The 18,415-nt window shown below is 46.9% G+C and overlaps 1 protein-coding gene and 1 long non-coding RNA gene across 2 annotated transcripts in view; one reads left to right on the forward strand and one right to left on the reverse strand.

Moving 5' to 3' along the window:
- Nucleotides 1–11,435, reverse strand: part of LOC119393853 (ammonium transporter Rh type A) — a 50,602-nt gene extending 39,167 nt beyond the window's left edge. Inside the window, exons 1-2 of the mRNA XM_037661033.2 lie at nt 11,238–11,435; nt 2,683–2,818 (exon numbers count right to left, since the gene is read on the reverse strand). Of these exons, the coding sequence (XP_037516961.1) occupies nt 2,683–2,818; nt 11,238–11,282 (181 nt within the window). The 5' untranslated portion in view covers nt 11,283–11,435. The remainder of the gene's footprint in view (nt 1–2,682; nt 2,819–11,237) is intronic.
- The window catches only part of LOC119393854 (uncharacterized), a 28,878-nt gene continuing 17,570 nt past the window's right edge, over nt 7,108–18,415 (forward strand). The window contains exon 1 of the long non-coding RNA XR_005184010.2: nt 7,108–7,248. This is a non-coding gene — a long non-coding RNA (uncharacterized LOC119393854). The remainder of the gene's footprint in view (nt 7,249–18,415) is intronic.

Consider the following 18,415-nt stretch of genomic DNA (forward strand, 5'->3'; position numbering starts at 1 on the left):
ACGTGAAAATCCTGTCGCGCAGGTCGTCAAACTCTTTCCTCTAGATACGTGTGGCACACACCCGTTTACCACGGGCCGCAGTGTACGGGTATGCGCCACAGGTGATTGACAGTTTATGTCTAAGCAGGAACGGCGAGAACAGACATTGGTAATTTAAATGCGAGAGCGTTAAGAAAAACCGACATCGGCAGCGTTGACCCGACGAATGGAAAGAATTAGGATCGCAGCAAGAATCGAACCCTAGCATTCTGCGTGGCACTGAAGTATTCTACCACAGAGCCACGCCAGGTCTATAAACTGGTTTGGATAAGCAGCCTATGCAGGCATAATGTCGGTGAGAGAGAGAGAGAAATAGATGAAAATGAAGAGGTAAGGAGACTAAGCTGGTGCGAGTGACCGGTTTGCTACCCTGCACAGTGGTGAAGATATAGGGGTCGGAAGGAGGACAGAGAGACAGTGATGTCGGTGAAACGTCAATTGTGGTTGTGATGCTGGCTATTTAATTTCACAAAAAAAGCAATAAACACTACAGATGTATTCCTACGATGCGGGCGTCATATCAGACTAACGTCTGCGGTTCCAGTGTTGGCTCCGCTTTTATAGCAGCCTAATAAACATTACATTTGTATTCTCATGATTGTGCAAGCTATATCGAACGTTGAGGCAGACTTTGCGCCCCCCCCCCCTCCCTCTTAGGTAATGAGAGTGCGCTGCAACAGCCTCTCTGATTGGGGCTAAATCTGCGCCATTATCGAATTTGACTATACGGAGAATTCGACGATGTTTGGAGCAACTCAGGCAATAATGGCATTAAAACTTTCGGAGAGGGCTGTGCATTTAGGCGGGAGAAGTCTGGATCGCAAAGCGCACGTCCAGCATGCAGGCAAGGCGGCCGCGGGCATGCATCGGCGCGCCTGAGCGATTCCCTGGAACGAGCAATCGTTTTCGACCACGCCAGTCACGGCCGCTTTGTTTCTTGGTCAGAGGGTATATAATTATATGCGCGGAATTCGGCTTGTTCTACACCCTCTTTCCCTCCCCACCGTTTGCCACGGGATGCGCGCGTCGCAGCTGTTGGCGCTCTTGACGTTGTCGATAGTCTCGCAATCGGCCGTAAATCAAGCGACTCGCCGTTGACGCGCATGCGCACACAACTTCTGCGTTCTATAAACGTTAAGTCTTAAGCGTCCTGACGGGTTTTTACCGGTTTATTCGTATAGTAAATCCGTGTAATTTGGTGCAACTGCTGACGGCACCAAACCGTATATTTCTGAGCGAATGCTCACAGTTGGCACTGATACAAACGTATAGCGCTGCCTTTTTACGTTTAGCTCGCGCGATAGTCATAAAGGGTTTGTTTCTCGCTGCTGAGTTCTCTGAATTCAACACAAACTGTGTGGCGGTACCAGTTTAATAACTTAATTTTTAAGCTATAATATAAGACTGCGAGCCATTGCTAAGGTTTGCTGCTATATAAAATTGCGCATGATAGGAAGACCGAGGGGCACTTCTTAACAGCTAACCTAACCGCGTCTCCTTCAATGTCCTTATACCGATTCCTCTCATTCTCTCGAGAGACTTAAACTTCGACGTGCGTTGTGTTTCACGGTGACCGATGGTGGTGTAGGAAAATATAAAATAATGCCGTTCGCGAAAGTTGATGTCTCCGCGTAACCATGTGTTTATTTTTCTTTTTTTTTTTTCGACGAAGACGAGCGCGTAGCTGAAATGGTTTCAAGCCCTTGTGTCCCGAAGAATCCTCCCGAGAAAAAAGCTCGCCACAGCCGATCGACTTCCTGGTACGAAGTCCCGTTGACTCATAGCCTCACGTGTCGAGTATTTTGGTCGTGCTGCCTGGAGGAAGAGGCTGTCTCGGAGACGGGCCCTATCTCGGTGACAGATGTCTTCAGGGCTCCTCAGTATAGACCCTCGTGCGACACCCGAACCACGTCGTTTCTTTGAGTCGGTAGTTGTTATGCTTACGCTGAACGCACCAACAACCCAGGCCCGTAGCCAGGGGAGGGGGGGTCCTTGCCCCCCCACCCCCGAAATTTTGGTGAAGTACGTGTTTTTACCAAAAATAAAGGTAGGTGCATTTCTCAAATAGTCAAGGCTTTCAGGTAGTGCCCCCCCCCCCTTCGAAAAAAATTTCTGGCTACGGGCCTGCAACAACCACTTGAAGATAGATAGATAGATAGATAGATAGATAGATAGATAGATAGATAGATAGATAGATAGATAGATAGATAGATAGATAGATAGATAGATAGATAGATAGATAGATAGATAGATAGATAGATAGATAGATAGATAGATAGATAGATAGATAGATAGATAGATAGATAGATAGATAGATAGATAGATAGATAGATAGATAGATAGATAGATAGATAGATAGATAGATAGATAGATGTTGTATGAGCTCGGTTCTGCACGTACGTTATTCGAAAGACAATATTCGTAGTTGCTGCTGTCAACAATATCCTGGAGATCCTAAAGTAAATGCTTCGCTATAAAAAAAAAAACAGTTGCATATACTGTGTCAGTAACCCTATAGGCACTTCCGCCACAGCAACTGTGGCCGACCGAAAACCCAAGAAGATGGCGTCGCTCAATGAGACTCTGCGCGAAGGCGGCGCCTATAGCTGCTGACAGAAGGCGTTGGGGAGGGCGCGCACTCACTGGAGTAGTACTTCTCGATGGAATTATCCTTGGGCGCGTTGCCCCCGAGTGCCTCGGACATGCTGTTGAGACCGTTCGAGGCGTCAGCTGCCACCTCGTACTGCACGCAGAGTGCGTACACGATGATCAGGGACACCTGCATGAACCGAGCGCAAGCATGAAGAGAGCCTTGAGAAGACCGATAAAAGTAGATCAACAGTTGTTACATATTAAGTTGCATATTAATACGATTGGCATTTATATGGCGAGACAGAGAGAGAGAGAGAGAGAGAACTCTTTATTGAAGTGCACAGAATTTAGCCGGCGTATACAAATCGCTGGGGAAGGTTCTGGGAGAAAAAGACGAGAGGAGAGAGGCGCAAAAAAGTAATAATAGATGTTAAAATAGGACAAAAAAAATAAGTAAAAATCAGACCGAGTTTTCCGGCTCTTGGGTGGGGAGGTACGCCGGTAGCGTCTTTCATTGTGTGCATCATATCGGAACTGCCTCCACTCTTCATTGTGTGATCATTTTCGCACCACTGCTAGTATTTGCCCCTGGATGTGTGCAACTGGACATGTGAGGTCCACTCCTGACTTACTTAAATGTGGCAACAAACGCAAGCTGCCTGGCATTGAGAGCCGTTTATGAAGCTTAGGGTGTGCATAGAGGCGTACATTACCCACAATTTAGTCATACTCTTCCAACAGGCAGAGAAAAACAGTTCAGTGATAATTATATGGGTGATTCCACGTAAGATCGAACAAACGATGGCTGGTCGACCTCTTAAATTTATTTCAAAATTTTATATATTATTGCCTGATGAGTAGAAAGAAGAGATCCGCAATTTGTTTTGCCGCCAAAAATTTTTTCGAAGCACAGGAAATCAATAATGACGAAGAGTTGGAGTGGAGCGCTCATCCGCTCTGCTGTTTCGGCCAACTTTCGTTATGAATTGCACAAAATATATTAAAGTTAGGTAGCTGAAATGTCTTTAACTAAAGATATGCATGTTTTTGCTTCTGCTCAGATATTTTTAGTTTTTATATGTAGTGTAGATGTCTTTATAAAAAACCTCAAATTTGGCCCAGGAAACGTTATTTTCTTTACTTTGAAGGTCTTTATCTCAAAAAAGCCTTGTATCAGAGCGAGAAAAATTCCTCATTACGTTATTCGCATGCTTATCTACCAAACTGCCGAATCTTATATTTATATAACGTTTCAGTAAAGAGATATGATCGGGCTAAGTTCAAGAAAACGCCGAACAATGGAAACTTCTGACGACAGTTTAAAAAAAATACCAATTTTTTACATTTCTTAAACTTTGTCCACTTATTCTCCTCCACATCAGCTTTCACAATCATTAAAAACATGTTGCATAATGTCGTTGCACTAATAATTATGGACCCTCCAATAAGACCCTTAGGCAAGATCAACGTTTTTTGCGCAAACTTTACAACATCGAACTGAAGACGGCGATGAAGGACGCACAAAACACATGAGCGCAGTTTGCGCAAAAAACGTTGATCATGTGTGACCAACTAGCCCATTACCAAGTTTTCCTTAGGCAAGGATTGGGAATTCCGACTTCTTGCCCAGCAAGTGTATAAAATGCAGGGAGGATTGAATTTCTTTTTATTAAAAGGGGAGCAGTACCCAAAAAGGGGTTGCCGGCACTGAAGACGTTAATTGTGAAATTATTTGGTCACTGCAGCGGCCACGAGCTCAGGGCTACCGAGCAGGCGCGCGCGCACCCGAAATGCTCGTTGTAAGAGACGGCGCAGTGAGAAGTCTTTTTGGCGTCCTCAAACCGATTGAGTTCGAAACAGCAACACCTCTCGGGTGACTTAAACGCACGTGCACTGGAGCTTCGCTATTCTATCCGCCCTCTGTTCGCATCGCAGCTATAAGCGCTGATAACACGGCGGAGATGGAAGCAAGATGAAAACGCTATGAGCGCTCGCTTCACGCACGCTGCTGCCAGAAAACTGCGCTGCGCCAGTTGCGATCAGTGGAAAGCATGAACGTGGCGCTCCAGTGGCAAAGCAAAATATGGAATGTCAAAGGAAATTAAAAGCAAAACTATCGGTAACCGGATGCGCTTGCCTATCTTAGATGTCGGCAGCAGACAGCCTGAACGGGCCGCGCGTTCACTGCGCTGTTCACACTTCATTCGGCGCGGATAGTTCTTGTGCTTTGCTCTTGCTCTACTCCTCCTGTGCGTCTCATGGCGAGAAAGTATAGCTCTGAATGAGTGTATTGTGGAGACTACCTTTCGAAGCACAAGAAGCTTAAAGGAGTACTAACTCGAATTTAAAAAAAAATTCGGATTGTCGCTCTAAATAAAAATACTGGTGTCGAGAAACCTAAAACTACTATTGTGGTGCCTGGGAATGCATCGTATATATTTTAATTAGAGCCACCTTAAATAGACGGTTTCAATATCGAGGGGGTGGCTTCTCAGCGACGTTTCATAGCAGTGTGACGTCACGGGGATACAGAAACTCGAAACGTACTAGCGGCAAATCCGTCATCTGCTCATGGAACATATAAATAAAGATGAGTGAATTGTCGTCCAGTGACCCTGACAGTGATTTCTACGATTTAGGCTGCATGCAAGACGCAGAACTCGCAAACTCGGGGGGATAATCTTGGCTCGTCGGGATAATGTCCTTGCAGTAGGGCTGGCTTGCAGATGCTCAGCGACGAAAACTTCAAAGTCAAATTAAAATATTTTATACGTGTTCTCCGACTCCAGTGTGTGGACAGCGTTGACACTGCATACCAACGAAGCAAAAAATGTCCCTTTTGCGATGTCTCAAAATCGTGTCAGTACTCCTTTAATTATTGAAAAGAAGCCAAAATTTCGCAGTTACCGACCTAGACATAAATGCTTTGAAGGAACGTTTAACGCCCGAAAGATCAGTGACTTTCAGTGAGACGGACTACGTGTGCTACGCGTGCTTTTGCTACCACTGCAATGAAAGATCTTCACGGAACGCACAGTTTAACGATGACATTCTTATGCCCCCTGAAAAAGAAATCGACGTCATTAACCAGATCACTGCGACTACCGGTACACGTGCGTTCAAGTCACCCGACAGGTGTTGCTGTTTCGAACTCAATCGGTCTGAGGACGCGAAAACGAGCTCTCACTGTGCCTTCTCTTACAACGAGCATCTCGGGTGCGCGCGCGCCTGCTCGGTAGCCGCGCGCTCGTGACCGCTGCAGTGACCAAATAATTTCAAAATTAACGTCTTCAGTGCCGGCGGCACCCTTTTCGGTACCTGCTGGCCTTTTAATAAAAAGAAATTCAATCCGGCCTGCATTTTATACACTTGCTGGGCAAGAAGTCGGAATTGCCAATCCTTGCCTAAGGGTCTCATTGGAGGGGCCTTAACTATTAGTACAACGACATTATGCAACATGTCTTTAATGATTGTGAAAGCTGATGTGGAGGAGATTAAGCGGACAAAGTTTAAGAAATATATATATTTTTTTTAAATGTCGTCAGAAGTTTCCATTGTTCGGTGTTTTCTTGAAACTTAGCCCGATCATATCTCTTTACTGAAACATATAAATATAAGATTCGGCAGTTTGGTAGATAAGTAGATAAGCATGCGAAGAACGTAATGCGGAATTTTTGTCGCTCTGCTACAAGGCTTTTTTGAGATAAAGACCTTCAAAGTAAAGAAAATAACCTTTCCTGGGCCAATTTAGAGGTTTTTTATAAAAACATCTACACTACACATAAAAACTAAAAATGCCTGAGCAGAAGCAAAAACATGCATATATTTAGTTAAAGAAATTTCAGCTACCTAACTTTAATATATTTTGTGCAATTCATAACGAAAGTTGGCCGAAACAGCAGAGCGGATGAGCGCTCCACTCCACCTCTTCGTCATTGATTTCCTGTGCTTCGAAAAAATTTTTGGCGGCAAAACAAATTGCAGATCTCTTCTTTCTACTCATCAGGCAATAATATATAAAATTCTGAAATAAATTTAAGAGGTCGACCGGCCATCGTTTGTTCGATCTTACGTGGAATCACCCATACTCCGTTTCATACATCAGGGACGACGATATGGAAGCTAACGATACTTCTTGCAGTAGACGCGTTCGCACCAAGAAATACTTCAATGATTTTACCACCCGTAATGTAATTTTTTTTAGACTGAGTAATAACTGAAGATGCTCTGTGCCTTAGACATAAACAAACCTCGTTATTTATACGAGGCTATTTATACGAGGTTGTCAATAGGTTGTTCTGGATCGATTGGCGCCTCTTTGTTTTCGTATCGTGGCCTCCGCGATTAGTTCCGGTAGCACGCAGCCGCGGAGCCAATTGCGGAGTCCACGTTTATAAATCCAAATGCGAGACACGTGGACTTACACATTTTGCTGACCGACCTTTAGCACCTGATGCAAGAAACGCAGTATAGAGCTTAACCTAGTATAATTTATGACATTCTATTCAAGTTGCCATTTCAGGCATGTTGTTTATGAAGCCACAGAAAGTCGAGCTAGTTGGTCGGACTTCACGTTTGAAAGAAAAGCTAAGCGAGCTGACACGGACACAAGTCGAGGTAAACGTATTCTGTTATCTGCTTTCCTGTGCGCTAGTTCGTGTTTGCGTGCCCGACATTTCTTTGTGACACGATGCATGTTGTAGTTGAATCGCATTTCGCTTTCGCCTGCGATGCGTTGAGCGCCCGGCGCCTGCGATAATATGCGGCTTCAGCGCTACCGAAACGGATACCCACGCGAATTTCGGAACATACCTCGGCGCGACCTGTGACTGGATGCACGCACAGCGAGGCGCTGTAGCTACTCAATGCAATATTGGAGTGTTTTAGTAGTGCTGGTTTGTCGTAAGGTGAGGAGCGAAATGCCGTACCTTCTTAGTCGGTAAGCAGCTTTTTAAAAACATATTAGCCACTAGATTCATAATGATGTAATAGTAGCGCAAAAAAAGACGAAGACAAGAAAGTGAACACCACAAGCGCTTTCTTGTCTTCGTCTTTTTTTTTGCGCTACTATTACACCATTATGAATCAGTACCAACTAGCTCGCCTTTCCGTTTAGCCACTAGAGTTGCTCATTAATTACTGTAACGCGATTAGAGGATGGCCAATAGAGTTCTTGCAGACTAGAAAGACTTTGCGCCGACCACGACGGTACTGTATTTCCGTACTTACCGTACAGTAAACAAGCCCGGCTAAAAGACCCTGTGTAGTGTCAACATATTAGTGCTATGGCGTGTACCAACTATTGCCGTTTCGGCCGCCAACGACACCTTGTGGCTTGCCGCTGGTGTTGACCGCTTGACAGTCAACTAGCGTTCCTAATAGAATTTCACCCGTACGGTGACGCAGTGAAGGCTACGGTTTAATCGCACGGACACAATGCCGACGGTCTGTCTCTGTACGGCATCCGGTTTCCGCACCAAGCTGTAAGGTTCGTCTTTCATCTCTGCTGCCGGCCGACGACTGACGCCTCAACGTACGCGTTTGCTGGCGCCTGTTGTGCATGCGTATAAGAAGGCAAAAGTTAGGATGGTGCGTGGGCACCGAGAATTCGTAGTGCTTCCTTCGGACGTCACTGTCCTGATTTCTGGACCATCCAAAATATGTAGAGGATATAAGAATGGGCAGACAAAACTGGTGTTCGCGTGGCAGTGATTCATTCTGAAAGCACGACAAGTCCAGTCTCTCAGGAAGCGGAGGCGAAACAAGTCGTAGACACAACACGAACGTTGTGTTTTGTCTACGCTTTCTTGCGTCTTCGTTTTTTAAATGATATGTCGGTGTTTAAAATTAATCTAAATGGTATTTAATGAGCACAAGCTGTAACTACGTACACGTGAGTCTCATTTACAAACGCACCACTGTATCGCGTTTGCACGTACTTTTTTAAAACAGGCATATTTCAAAATAAGATGCTTACTTGTAGCACATAAGAGTATGAGTCATTGATCATCGTTCTCCGTAATTAACCTAGATCCATTAATGTATTGTGTTGTCTGGCAGCAAAAAAAAAAGTATAGCATTGGCTACTCTAAACCTGTAGCGAATGCCGACGGACTAATCTACTGTTATTTAGTATCTACGTTAGCCACCGTATCAGCACATTTTCAGCTATAAATATGGAATGTTTGAGTTACTCTGGACCGAATACGAAACGGGGTGATTCCCTATGAGAGCACTAGCAAATGTATCTTTGGTATAAAATCCGTGGGACAGGTAAGATAAATCCATCCTGAAAAGGTACTAGTGCAATGGTTTTCGCCAGAGGCAGGGGAAGTATAAACAATAACATATGGGGTTTTACGTGCCACCTCGACCGTCTGGTGTTCTTTGGAGTGCACTGACATCGCACAATACAGTGGCCTCTAGCATTTCGCCTCCATCAAAATTAGACTGCCGCGGCCGGGGTCGAACCCGCGAACTTCGGGTCAGCAGCCGAGCACCGTAACCGCTCCGCCACCGCGGCGGACAGAGGAAGCATAAAACTACTCGTTGGATGTTTGTAGTAGCTAAAAGGCGCCGACTGACCTTTTGCAAAGACTAGACCCCGAAACATTCTAGTTGACTCCAGGGGCTTTTGTGCGCCATTTTCGAAAATATTACATGGGGCTTAACAATTAGGTTACTTCAAAACCGCGTTTGTGTGCCATAACACATTATACCTTTGATTTACCAGAAATTCGATAATAAGTACTACCCGTAGCTGCATCGCCCCCTCCTCGGCCCTCTTTCTTGTTCAAATTTATAACAGCGAAACTATTTAATCTAGCCGTAATTTGCGCGGTCTATCAGAAAACTATCGTCATCGTGAAAGGGTATGTGCGACAGAAATTGGGCAAAAACTCACCACTGGTTCACTAAGACAGAGAGAGAGAGAGAAAGCTATAGAAAGAAAGAGAGAGAGAAAAATTGAGAGGAATAATGGGAATAAATAAAGATATGAAAAGATAGAAAGACCGAGAGAGATATAGAAAGAGGGAGAGAGAGAAAGAGATAGAAAAAAACGAAAGATCTAGAGAGAACTAAAGAGAGAGAGAAAAAAAAAGCAGAGATAAAGAAAGGAAAGAACGGGACATAACGATAAAAGGAACGAGAAAGAGAAGGAAATAGAAAGGAAGAAATAGAAAGAAACAGATACAAAATAGAGATACAAGAAACAAAGAGAAAGAAAGAGAGGAAAGAAAGAAAGAAATAATGAGAAACAAGGAAGGCCATCCAGCTGCGCTCTTCCTTCAGGCTTGGCACGACTAATGCGAAGCTGCCATATACTAGGGAACGGGAAAGGCAACGGCGGCTGCGAGAAGAGCCCGAAGCGATGGAAGCCCTGCGCCAACGACGACGTGTCCATAGATCTATGAGAGGTGCGAACGCTCGGTTCTGGACGTTGGACGTCCGTGTCGTGAATAACCTAGCTAAAGCCTATAGCAAAAACCTAGAAGCAACCAGATTAGACTCCAGAATCGTCCAGTTTCGCTGTTTCAAGCATTGCGTGACTTAGTGCAAACTTCGCTCCCCCCCCCTTTTTTTTGTTAGACCTTGTAAAACGTCCGCGAAGGAATTCATACGTATGTTTGTTGGCAGGGAGAGCGTCTGTTTGCTAAAGAGACTTTTTCTGTCATGGTGTGCACACTTATTTACGGGGCCTGTTCCTGGCAGCTCTGCTCAGTAGTGGCAGAAAAAAAAAAACAAAAAAAAACGGATGTTGAAATACTCGTATATTGAACTCTCTTCTTGGCCAAAGTGGCGTCTTAAGTGCTAGATTTTCGCCGCACAGGACAAGTTTACTGAAGGCCGTGCCGTTTTCAACGGAAAGTTCAACGCGCTCATTCGGCGATGGACTAGGTTACAGTTCTTTGCTTTTTGTAGTAAATGGACTCAATAATTAACTTGCTTGTGCGCTTTGAAACAACGACACTGTTCTTTCTATGACGAAAAAAAAGAAAGCGACATGAATGACTTTACGTTTATCGAGATTCAAATATTGGTTAATGAAGAAAGCATTTGTTACAAATTGAACAGGTTATCATTCTCCCTCCCGCATTTTTTTTCTTTACGTGTGGGCCCTGGACATTCGCGAACTTTGTTTCCACGGCAACTCTTCAATTTATTTGAATAATAATAATAATAATAATAATAATAATAATAATAATAATAATAATAATAATAATAATAATAATAATAATAATAATAATAATAATAATAATAATAATAATAAAAAGAGACGACGGTCCACTACATTCACAACCAATTAGTGTCTGAAGGAAGCATGCACAAAATTTTCGAAAAGACAACATTACAAAAAAAATTGCTCCGCCTTCGCTGTCGAAGATGCGTGGTTAGACGAACTCCTCGTTAAATATGGCATTACCTTCAATAAAATTGTCCTGTACAATCATGTATATTCGAACTTAAGCGAAAGGAAGATATACATATATTGTGCAAGAGCAGCGTTCAGTACTGCACAGCTCAATTTCTGCGTTGATTTTTTTTCCTGCCTTGCACATTCGCGCAACAAGACGCGCAAAGCTGCTGATTGCAATTGAAAATACCTGTACGAGCAGGAGGAGAAAGGCTAGTTTTCCTCGCTTCCACATGACTGCCGGGTCCGGTCGTGTCCTGGGGTGCGAAAAATCGCTCGAATCCTGCGCGTCGGGCTGCGATGCCACAAGCAGAGCGCTTCCACAAGAGAAACACACTCCCCGATCCGGCCGCTGGCAGTGGGCATAACGTCGTCACTTGTCTGCGCCACCACTCAACGGCGGGGCGAGGGAATCTGAAGGGGGCCCAACCAGGGGTTGACGAAGGAGTGGGGGGGTTGCAACGGGGGAGGAAAGCACTTCGTCATGTAGCTACGCACCGAACGACGACGGAGAGTTGCGTGCGACCGGTGTATAACGGCTGGGGACGAAACGACATCTGTCGTGGTCGCGTTGCACCACGGAGTCCGTTTTGCTTTGAGTGCCCACTCCTTAGTGTTCGCTGCACGACGGACGCTGGCCGGCCTTCGCGGTTGATTGGAGCACGACGCGAGAGTTTCGCTAGGGAGTCGCATTTTACAAAAGTGTGTCTGTCTTGGCGCTTTTACTTTTGATATTCTTGGCATGCGTACGACGCGGGCTCCTCCCAAATTACAGTGAGCGGAACGAATGAGCGGAAAGGCGGGGAATGGAATTGTAAATAATGGAAGAATGAAGGCAGTAGTGCTTGTTGCAAACAACAACAGACAGGAAATAAGCCGACGCTCTATGTTTATCGAGTTTGTAGAGTTGCTGCAACACGCGTTGCTTTCGCGCGTCCACTGTGGTCAGTTCCCCATACGAAGCGAATTACAGCGCAAATTTTTTATTCGGGGGTAACCCGTTATTTCACACTCTTTATGGCATGTTATACGTTCGGAGAGCTGGTGCATATTGGATGACAATTTGCAGCCTCGTAACTATCGCGCTATGTTAGCGATGGACAGAAGTTCGCACACCTAGTACATCTCGTCGCTTCTTTTTGTAGAAGGAAGAAAGATAGATAGATAGATAGATAGATAGATAGATAGATAGATAGATAGATAGATAGATAGATAGATAGATAGATAGATAGATAGATAGATAGATAGATAGATAGATAGATAGATAGATAGATAGATAGATAGATAGATAGATAGATAGATAGATAGATAGATAGATAGATAGATAGATAGATAGATAGATAGATAGATAGATCTTCGAATGTTTCGTTGAGCGAGAAGGAAATATATTGTTACGGTGAGATGCGTTTATTTACAAGAGATGATGGATGCAAGAGTCCAGGGATCGAGCAGATCACAGTTCGTGCCCTGCGTCGTTGTCCTCTTCTTCCATGCGTTCTCCCAGTATCGTAGCGATTCCCCCTTTGCAGACGATGCCCACCGGGCGAGTCAGGTTTCGTTGCGACGATGAAAGCGTTTGAGGCGGGCAACATGCACGACGTTGGTCTTTCTTGAGCGGCGGCCAGTAGACAAGAGCCGCGATATCACATACGTGACATCGCTGAGACGTTCCATGACAACAAAGGGGCCAGTGTAGTTGGCTAGGAACTTTTGGCATAGGCCGCGCTTGCGAAGCGGCGTCCAAAGCCACACCAAATCGCCTTTCTCGTACAATACGTGTCGGTGACGTCCGTCGTAACGGTTCTTAGAGCGTTTCTGGGAAGCGAGAGTACGAAGGCGGGCGATACGCCGGGCCTCTTCTGCACGGCAAAGGGTTTCGGCGAGAGTAGGTTGGCCGGTTTCAGAAAGCGGAAGAATAGTGTCAAGGGCTGTTCGGGGTTGTATCTGGTCGTCTCGTGCTGTGCAGTATTGTAGGCAAAGGTTATGAAGGGCAAGACGGCGTCCCACGTTTTGTGTCCGGAATCAACATACATGGAAATCATGTTGACGAGAGTTCTGTTGGTTCTTTCGGTTAAACCGTTCGTCTGCGGGTGATACGGAGTGGTGTGACGAAAATGAGACTTAGCGAGACGAAGCAGGTCTTCAACTACATCGGCAATAAATTGCCGCCCGCGATCACCGATGATAACACGTGGGGATCCATGGCGTAATATAATGTGCGACAGCACAAACTGCGAAACTTGAGTGGCCGTTGCTGTAGGAATTGCCGCAGTTTCGGCATAGCGTGTCAAGTGGTCGACGCCCACTTTAATCCATCGGTTGCCGTTCGTTGATCGCGGAAAAGGGCCGAGCAGGTCAACACCAACGACCTCAAATGGAGAACCAGGGGGTGCTATGGGATGAAGTAGTCCTGCTGGCTCGGTTGTCGGACGCTTGTAGCGTTGACATTGCTCACAGCTCGCAACGTATGCAGTCACACTTTGACGCATTTTCGGCCAGAAGAAGCGTTCTTGTGTGCGCTGATATGTCCTGGAAAAACCCATATGTCCAGACGTAGGGTCGTCGTGCATAGCTCGGAGGACGCGTTGTCGCAGACTTGTTGGCACAACTAGAAGTAAACGGGCGCCTATGCCGGAATATTTCTTCTTGTAAAGAACGTCGTCCTTTACGACGAAACTGCGTTGACCGTTCGTTCCGGAGATAAAGAAAGGGGCGAGACTGTTGTCACTGCGTTGCTCTGCGCTAAAAGTGGTCAGGTCAGGAAATCGGGCATCGACAACTGCTAAATATTCATCGAAGTTGTCTGCGTCACACTCGGTTGTCGGAAGGGGAAGCCGCGAGAGGCAATCGGCGTCGGCATGACGACGACCGCTCTTGTAACGAACTTCAAAGTCATGTTCTTGGAGTCGTAACGCCCAACGAGCAAGACGGCCGGATGGGTCACGTAGTCCAGTGAGCCAACATAAAGAATGATGGTCTGTGATAATGGAAAATCGGCGTCCGTAGATATACGGTCGAAACTTGTGGACGGCGAATACGACCGCGAGGCATTCCTGCTCTGTGACAGTGTAGTTGCGCTCCGGTTTACTTAAACAACGACTGGCATAGGCAACGACGTGTTCAGTAGCTCCATGGCGTTGGACCAAGACGGCGCCGAGACCTACACCACTGGCGTCGGTATGTACTTCTGTGGCAGCAGATGGGTCATAGTGGCGGAGCACGGGCCCTGAGGTAAGAACAAACTTGAGTTGCAAAAACGATGACTCGCATTCTGCTGACCACCGAAAAGGCACATCCTTATTGAGTAGGCACGTCAAAGGGAAAGCGAGGTCGGCGAACTTAGGCACGAAGCGACGGAAGTACGAGCATAAGCCCAAAAAGCTTCGCAACTCTCGTACAGACTGAGGTGGTTTGAAGCTGCTAACTGCAGCGACCTTCTGAGGGTCGGGTCGAACTCCATGCTTGTCAACCAGGTGACCGAGAACCAGAGTCTCACGGTTGCCAAAGTGACACTTCTTAGAATTCAGGGTGAGCTTAGCTTTCTCAAGGCAGGTTAGAACAATGTCTAGACGACGGTTGTGCTCATCGAATGTACGGCCAAAAATTATAATGTCGTCAAGGTAGCATAGACAAACTTCCCACTTTAGTCCACGCAAAATAGTGTCCATGAAGCGCTCAAACGTGGCTGGAGCGTTACACAGGCCAAAAGGCATTACATTAAATTCAAAGAGACCATCTGGGGTTATGAATGCCGTTTTCTCTTTGTCACTCGGATGCATGGGAATTTGCCAATATCCAGACCTGAGACCCACGGATGAGAAGTACGACGCAGAATGCAAACAATCAATGACGTCATCAATCCTGGGAAGCGGGTACACATCCTTCTTAGTAACGGAGTTGAGGCGTCCGTAGTCCACGCAGAATCGCCATGTACTGTCTTTCTTCCGGACAAGAATCACAGGGGCAGCCCAAGGGCTACATGATTCTTGGATGACCTTTTTTTTTAACATCTCTTCTACCTGTTCAGCAATGATCTTGCGCTCTGCAGATGACACACGGTACGGTTTCTGCCGGATAGGGTGAGCGGATCCTGTGTCGATCACGTGACGAGTCCGCGAATCGGGTGCACTTGTTTGCTCTTCATTCTGTGCAAAGTCGAAAACAGTGGCATGCTTGGCCAGGACTTTGACCAAGGCTTGGCGTTTTTCTGATGACAGCGACTTGTTTATCATGCTTAGAAAGTCGGTTTCTGTATAGTGAGTTGCCCGAACAAGGTCTACACTCTGGTCGCTTAAAGACGCAATCAAACTGTTCACATTTTGTTCGAAGAGGGCGAGCCGCATTCCACTGGGCAGCATGACAGGTTCAGTAGAATAATTTAACACCCACAAAGCCGATCGCCCATTGCTGATGGAAAGAACGCAACGCGGCACGAGCACATTTTTCTTGGCGCAATTAAGAGGAACCGGCTCCACAAGAACATCAAACGTGCCGGCGTCTGAGGCAGAGGTGTCAACGGGTACGTTCTTCATCGATTTGGGTGGCAAGAGGACGTCCTCAATGACGGTAATGGACCCTTGGCAGCGCTTGGAATCGTCAGTAAATGCCGACAGCAAAACTTCACCGGCGCCACAATCTACGGTGGCACCACAGTCTCGTAGAAAATCGATCCCCAAGATAATGTCATGTGTGGAGCTAGCCAGGACAGCAAATTCTACCTTGAACACCTTGTCGCCCAAAGTAACACTCACAACACACACGCCGATAGGGCTTAGCGTCTCCCCACTCACTGCACGAAATGTTGCACTGCTGTTCCAGCGAAACATCACTTTATGTCCTAGCCGCAGTTTAAAGTTAAAACTCATGACCGAAACAGCTGCTCCAGTGTCTATTAAAGCCATCGTAGGTAGTCCATCAACGAGAACGGGGACCTTATTTTGCGTCATAGAAACGGGTGGAGGCATAGGTGGATGTAGTGACAAATGTTCGGCGACCTCACCTCCATCGGCCGCACCACCTAGTTTCCCGGCGGTGGGGAAGTGACGCGGCGACCAGGAGACGGGGAACGGCGCCGGCGCGCAGTAGGGGGCGTCAAGCTTCGTACAGAGGAGGGCGAGTCGCTGCGGAAGTTCTGGTGGAAATTGCGTCCGACGTGCGTGTCACTGCGGGCATTTTGCTGGAAGCCGTGGCCGACGTACGTGTCCCGCATTGAGCGCATACCACCGCGCCAGCTGTTTTGTCGAGGAGAAGGCGGTGGTCCCTCGTAGTGGCGCTGTGGTGCGCGACGTCTTTGAGCGCAGAATCGAGCCACATGTCCACGGAAACCACAGTAGAAGCACACAGGGGCCTCACGCACGTCACCAAACCTTCCACGAGGCACCGTGTACCTGTGATCGTCCCACGAGGACACCATTGTAGGTGGTTGGATGAAGGCGTTCTGGGGACCACTGCGACGATGTAGGTTGTCGCTTGGTTGCTCCGGTGCTCCTGATAGGGGCACGTCGTACACCGTGGCATCAACGGCAGCACACATTGCGTCGTATGGCAGAGGGACATCACTGGCACGTGCCCTTGTCGTGGTGACAGCATCACGTCGTCCAAGTTCTTCGCGCACGATTTGTCTAATCGTTGCGGCAAGATCGCAGGGTGGTGTTGGAGTGACGTCGACACTTGCAACGGTAGTGACGTTGGCAAGTCTACCAAACTTGGGAGTGATGCGCCTAGCCTTCAGAGTCTCAAACGTGCGGCAGTGTTGAATTACGTCCGCTACAGACTCCAAGGTGTCCTTCCCGATGAGGAAATTGTAGACATCTTCAGCAATACCTTTGAGGAGATGCCCAACCTTGTCATCTTCCTTCATGCGTGGGTCTACAGACTTGCACAATTTCAAGATCTCCTCAATGTAAGTTGTGCAAGTCTCGCCGGGCACTTGAGCACGCTGCATTAAAGTTTGCTCAGCGCGCTTCTTCTTCATTGAAGGGTCCCCGAAGCAGCTCGCTATTTCCTTCTGAAACTCTTCCCACGTCGCTATTGTTTCTTCGTGGTTTTCGAACCACACCAACGCCGTTCCTTCAAGAAACAATCCGACGTTGATCAGCCGGGAGGCCGAATCCCAATGGTTGTATCTACTCACACGATTGTAGTGTTTCAGCCATTCGTCGACGTCTTCTCCAACCTTACCAGAGAAGGTTCGTGGCACCATGTGTTGGAGCCACGTAGCGCCAGACGAAGACCGCGTGTTGTCACCGTCAGCAATCGGGTCCATAGAGAGGGGTGGTAGTCCGGCCAGTCGGCGGCTTCGGCGTAGCTCCAGATGTAGCGCTTCCGTGATCGTTCACCCGGGATTGCTCTGCTGTACCCAGCACGTCCACCAATACTGTTACGGTGTGATGCGTTTATTTACAAGAGATGATGGATGCAAGAGTCCAGGGATCGAGCAGATCACAGTTCGTGCCCTGCGTCGTTGTCCTCTTCTTCCATGCGTTCTCCCAGTATCGTAGCAATATTAATTTCGATTAAAAAAATCAGGGTGCTGCTCCTGTGTGCAACACGCACACAGCGTCGTTCTTCACGAGGCACCTTTCCGCGATAAAAGCCACTCACGTGACAGAACACAAGTGCAGCGGAACCATTCGAGGCATCCTGTTGCAAGCAGTGGCAGCGATAGACGCCACATCTTACGTAAGTACGCCACATCTTATGTGCTTAGTACAGCATCCGTGTATGCCTTTCGCGCTAATAACCTAAGCTTATAAGAGGAAGAGCAGGAATAGTGAGGGAAAAAAACACAGCTTTGGTGCCATGAAGTTGTAGGTTTATTTAGCATTTGCGTCAACAACATACATCCAATACAAGGCAGATTGTTCGATTCAGTTTAACAGCAGGGTGTTCTTCTGTACTATGCACAACGTAGGGAACAAGCATTACAGGCAACACTATGTACCGGGTCCTCATAGGAAGTGAATTTTTTGCAGCAATGGGGCAATTAAGTTGACGTGCAGGTGCGAATACGTGGAGGATAGAAGCGTGCTAGAGCAAGCAATTTACTTGCGTACGCAATTGCACCTACTTGCTGTAGAGGTTAGTGCGTTCGCGGTGACCTACGCACGACTAATTAACCCAGCCAGCTGCGCCCCGCGCGATGTTGTTGCGGTGACCTGTCGGAATTAAAACTCGTTTCTGCAGAAACGTTTTAAGTTATATGGTTCAACTCGTATGAAAGCGGTTAACATAAGCTCTGACTGTAATGAGCTGGCCTGATGTGAGACCACGTGGTTGGACCACGTGGGGGGACCGCGTGTGAGGCCACATGGCCCGTGCTTGGCTGCTCCTGTCGAGAGCCTCTATTCATAGGCGTGCTCACGGGGG

The sequence above is a fragment of the Rhipicephalus sanguineus genome, chromosome 5 (assembly GCF_013339695.2).
Source record: "Rhipicephalus sanguineus isolate Rsan-2018 chromosome 5, BIME_Rsan_1.4, whole genome shotgun sequence".
In the NCBI taxonomy this organism is placed as follows: Eukaryota; Metazoa; Arthropoda; class Arachnida; order Ixodida; family Ixodidae; genus Rhipicephalus; species Rhipicephalus sanguineus.